This window comes from Poecilia latipinna, unplaced genomic scaffold, assembly GCF_001443285.1.
Source record: "Poecilia latipinna isolate Pla-1442-1.1 unplaced genomic scaffold, P_latipinna-1.0 Scaffold4189, whole genome shotgun sequence".
NCBI lineage: Eukaryota > Metazoa > Chordata > Actinopteri > Cyprinodontiformes > Poeciliidae > Poecilia > Poecilia latipinna.
In genome coordinates, this window is record NW_015116805.1 from 24,712 (window position 1) to 28,450 (window position 3,739).

General features: G+C 42.5%; 1 protein-coding gene across 7 annotated transcripts in view; it reads right to left on the reverse strand.

Annotated features, from left to right (window-relative positions):
- syt14a (synaptotagmin XIVa) overlaps positions 1 to 3,522 on the reverse strand; it is a 28,227-nt gene extending 24,705 nt beyond the window's left edge. For 3 of the 7 annotated variants that reach the window (XM_015025576.1, XM_015025577.1, XM_015025575.1), the window contains exons 1-2: positions 2,322 to 3,520; positions 922 to 969 (exon numbers count right to left, since the gene is read on the reverse strand). In XM_015025576.1, coding sequence (XP_014881062.1) covers positions 922 to 969; positions 2,322 to 2,334 — 61 coding nt within the window. In that variant the 5' untranslated portion in view covers positions 2,335 to 3,520. Of the gene's footprint in view, positions 1 to 921; positions 970 to 2,321 lie in introns of all 7 variants that reach the window. The other 4 variants (XM_015025570.1, XM_015025569.1, XM_015025573.1 and 1 more) reach the window with 2 other exon arrangements.
- Positions 3,523 to 3,739: the final 217 nt, after the last annotated feature.

Genomic DNA, 3,739 nt, shown 5'->3' on the forward strand with positions numbered 1-3,739 from the left:
GCTGGAGTATAGACATTTATTTTAAGTATATTTGTGAGCCTGGCTCTTCATTATTACATTGCATATAATTTCAGATCTTTGTATAAATTTTCTTCAGGTTAACTTAGAAAGTTAACCTGAAGCTGTTATTGTTACAGGTTATTGTTACAGGTTATTGTTACAGGTTAGTTTCTAAACTACAGAAAAGTAACTGTTAGGGAAGCTCAAAAATGAAAAATTGGACTAATGTTGGTATCTGATAGTAATACTGTTAGATTTGCCACCATTTTTATTTTATCATTTTTTTATATGATTACTTGATTAATCATATGAATAATCTATAGATTACTCGATTAGTAAAATATTTGTTTACAGCAGCCCTAGTTGAATTCATGAATTCCATCTATTTAGACTGAAATGCAGCGCTAGTCCATCAGGCTGTCCTTATGGGACCCAACAACAGATTTCCTACTGGTTTCCTACTGTCACTTCCTTTGACCTTAGCTTTGGTTGCAGCCGCATTTTGTGTGTATATGAGCAGCTAAAGGAGGAAAACAGAATTATTTATTCCCAATAAACCCATTACTGCTGGGAAAGCGACGGTATCTGCTGCTGGGTTTAAAGCGTTTCAAATTAAAATCTGGCTCTAAAAGTAAAATCAGAAGCTTTCATGGACCAATCACAAACCCTGTCAGATCAGTGGCCTCTACTTCGCCGCAGATTCAATAATAAACTCTGAACCCGTTCTCCAGCTGATCACAGCGTCGCAGCGCCTCTGACTGAAGCTGCTTTATTTCTTAGTCTGACTGAGTTAGACGTGAAGTTTGAGTGTCCATCCAGATCCTACAGACGATTGAATGAGACGACACAACGGGACAGGACAGCAGGCAGGGGACATGGTGGACATGGTGGACAGGTGATGGGCTGCAGAGACTCCTCTACCTTTTCTGATGCAGATCAGCTCATGAACTCCACAGTGACGATCTCCACCTGGAGAGACAAGGAGGGAGGATGAGACGCAGAATCAGGACCAGAACCAGAACCTGGACCGGACCAGTAAACGGAGAAGCAGCAGCTGTGTGTTTATTAGGAAGCTCAGCATCCTCTTCCTCCTCAGGTTCTCCTGCTCTCTGCAGCCTCAGACTAGCAATTGCTTTTACTTTGACTAGACCACATATACTCCCTCAGACACTGAAGCTGCTGCATCTAAAGGAAACTAGCAGAGCGACTCAGCAGGCCGACCCGACAGCCAGGCTGGATCCGTCCCACGTTTTACAGCAACTCATCAGAGACTCAGCGTGAAAACTAACAGGCAATAAAAGGTTAAATGTGACTGAGCAGGAAGTAGATCAGGTGGTCATGCGATCAATCGGCAGATTATTGTCCACAGACTGAAGTCAAAGCGTTTGACCTGTTATCTCTCTGAACAGTGATGTCACTTCCTGCTTCACAGCCTCGTTCTTTCAAAGCCTGGTGACCTTCACACACAAGCTGGGACCTCTGGCTTCAAGCTGATGTCCTCCAGTCTGTCTCTCAGTCTGTCCCCCAAATGCATGCCACACTTTTCAGATTTACCAGTAACATAACTTTGTTCTGGTTTGTCACATAAATATGAATGAAAGCAGCATCTGAAGACCCTAAAATCATAAATTATCCCAAATGATAAGGAGCTTCTCTGTGAAGACTGGCTATGACGTCACTTCCCCTAAAGATCAGAAATCCTTTCTGATTCCCAGTTTAGGTCCAGTTTCCTCTACACTGAATACATGAAACCAGATTTAATGTTGGATTATTTCAGATTCATCATAAAGCTTCTCTGGAGGTTCTATTGGACCGGATCGGAACCGAGTTTCTCCTACACATGAAACTCTGAATATGGCCCACATTCCGCCAGAACCGGGCTGATCAGAACCAGAACCGGGCAGGTCGTAGCCTGTCAGTCAGCGCGGAGGGAAAAGCGGCTTGGTAAACGGCCATCTCCAAGTCTCGGAGCTTCTTGCTCCGCTTCCTGCAGCCAGCCCTGACGCTTCTCCTCTCTCTGACTCCGGCAACACCACCCCGAGGTTCGGGGCTCCGAACCGAGCCGCAGAACCGCCGCTTTAGCGGGAAATAAGCAAGAAAGCCGCGTTCAAACATGAAGGAGCTTTCCGATCAGAACCACCGGTACAAACATGGAGAATCACTGCTTTTCTCCAACAGGACAGCTGACCGAACCGGACCCGAACTGGACACAGGTACTGCCTTCCTGATCGGAAACACAACCCGTCCGGACCAGAACCACAACCGGTAACCCAGACGGAGTTAAGTACCGCGGAGAGCAGAGCCGTTATTGGCCTACTTACCATCAATCGCCATGATGTTCTGGCTGGCTCCAACCACTGGGGGCGCTAAAGAGAACTGATTTTAGAATAATGTCATGTTTCGAAGCTAAAGGCTACTTAGCTGCAGCTCTATGCGACACGTTTCTATGAGATGCCATTAGCAACATTATTAGCCTTTTATACCAGAGAAATATGTTCACCGTTACTCTTCCATTTGTCACAGTTTCAACCTACATATTTAGTTAGCAAGCTAAATATTGAATGTACTTACTGAATAGCTATATGTAGCTCAAAGCTAACTTTTTAGCTTCAAGCTACATTTCTAGGTATTATGTTAGTGTAGAAAATAAACCTCTGAGCCAAAAGCGTTGAACTGTTTTTTTGTCTTTTAATAAATTGATTAACAAACACGGGAAGGATGGAGCCGATTTCCGGTAGCCTGACCCGTTCCCTGCTCCTCCTCCAGGCTGGTCCCGCGGGACAACATTACATGGAGTCAACATTCTGGTTCTGATGTTCCAGAACCAGAACATTTCAGCCACAGCTTCTCCTGCTGACTTCCTATTTATAGCCGCTGACGGCCTCATCAGAGCGTCTCCTTCCTGTTGTCATAGAAACCGGCCGCAGTAGCTCCTCCGTCTGCCAGCAGTTCGTTTCTTATCAGGTTCTACAGTACCACCATGTGGTGAGAAGGCCAACTGCAGGCTGAGACTCTTCAATCATTCATTTCATCACTCATGAAATGCACATAAAATCAGCAATAATTAAACATTATGACCAGCAATGAATCTGGTGGCACATTTCCCAGAATGCAATGCTTTAGCTCTGCAGCTTCTGCTGGAGGCTGATCAGCTGCTCCATGTTGATGCTGCTGCCGCCACACACGATCACCAGCAGGGGGCGCAAGGGAGTCGGGAGACGGCCTGGAAAACAAACCAGATTTAGGTCACAGGTGAGGTTCTGAAGAAATGATGAAGGTTCTGCTCCGGTTCGGTCCTCAGCTTCTTTACACCCAAACGTTTCTGAGTCAAACAGGAATAATAAAAGACCTTCTATAAATTAGTAATATTAAGCAATATGTGCAAATATATTACCAATATGTTTGCACATATATTAGTTGTACATATTAGTCGTAATATTTCTTTGATAAATGAGTAATAATTCAATCATAACACAATAACAAAAATGAAACGAAGTAAAAATAAAAAAACATGAAAAATTAAAAAGTAAATTAAAACAATTTTTTGAAAAATAAACATCTAATAAAAACATAAAAGCTCAAATAAAACACATGAACAATTTAAAAATATAATACATAAGAGATAAAATAAAAAAATAAACAAAACATTCATTACAATACATTGGAAAAGAAAAAGAACATTTTGGAAGAATAAAATACACAAAATGAAGAAAAATACATAAATATATACATGAACAAA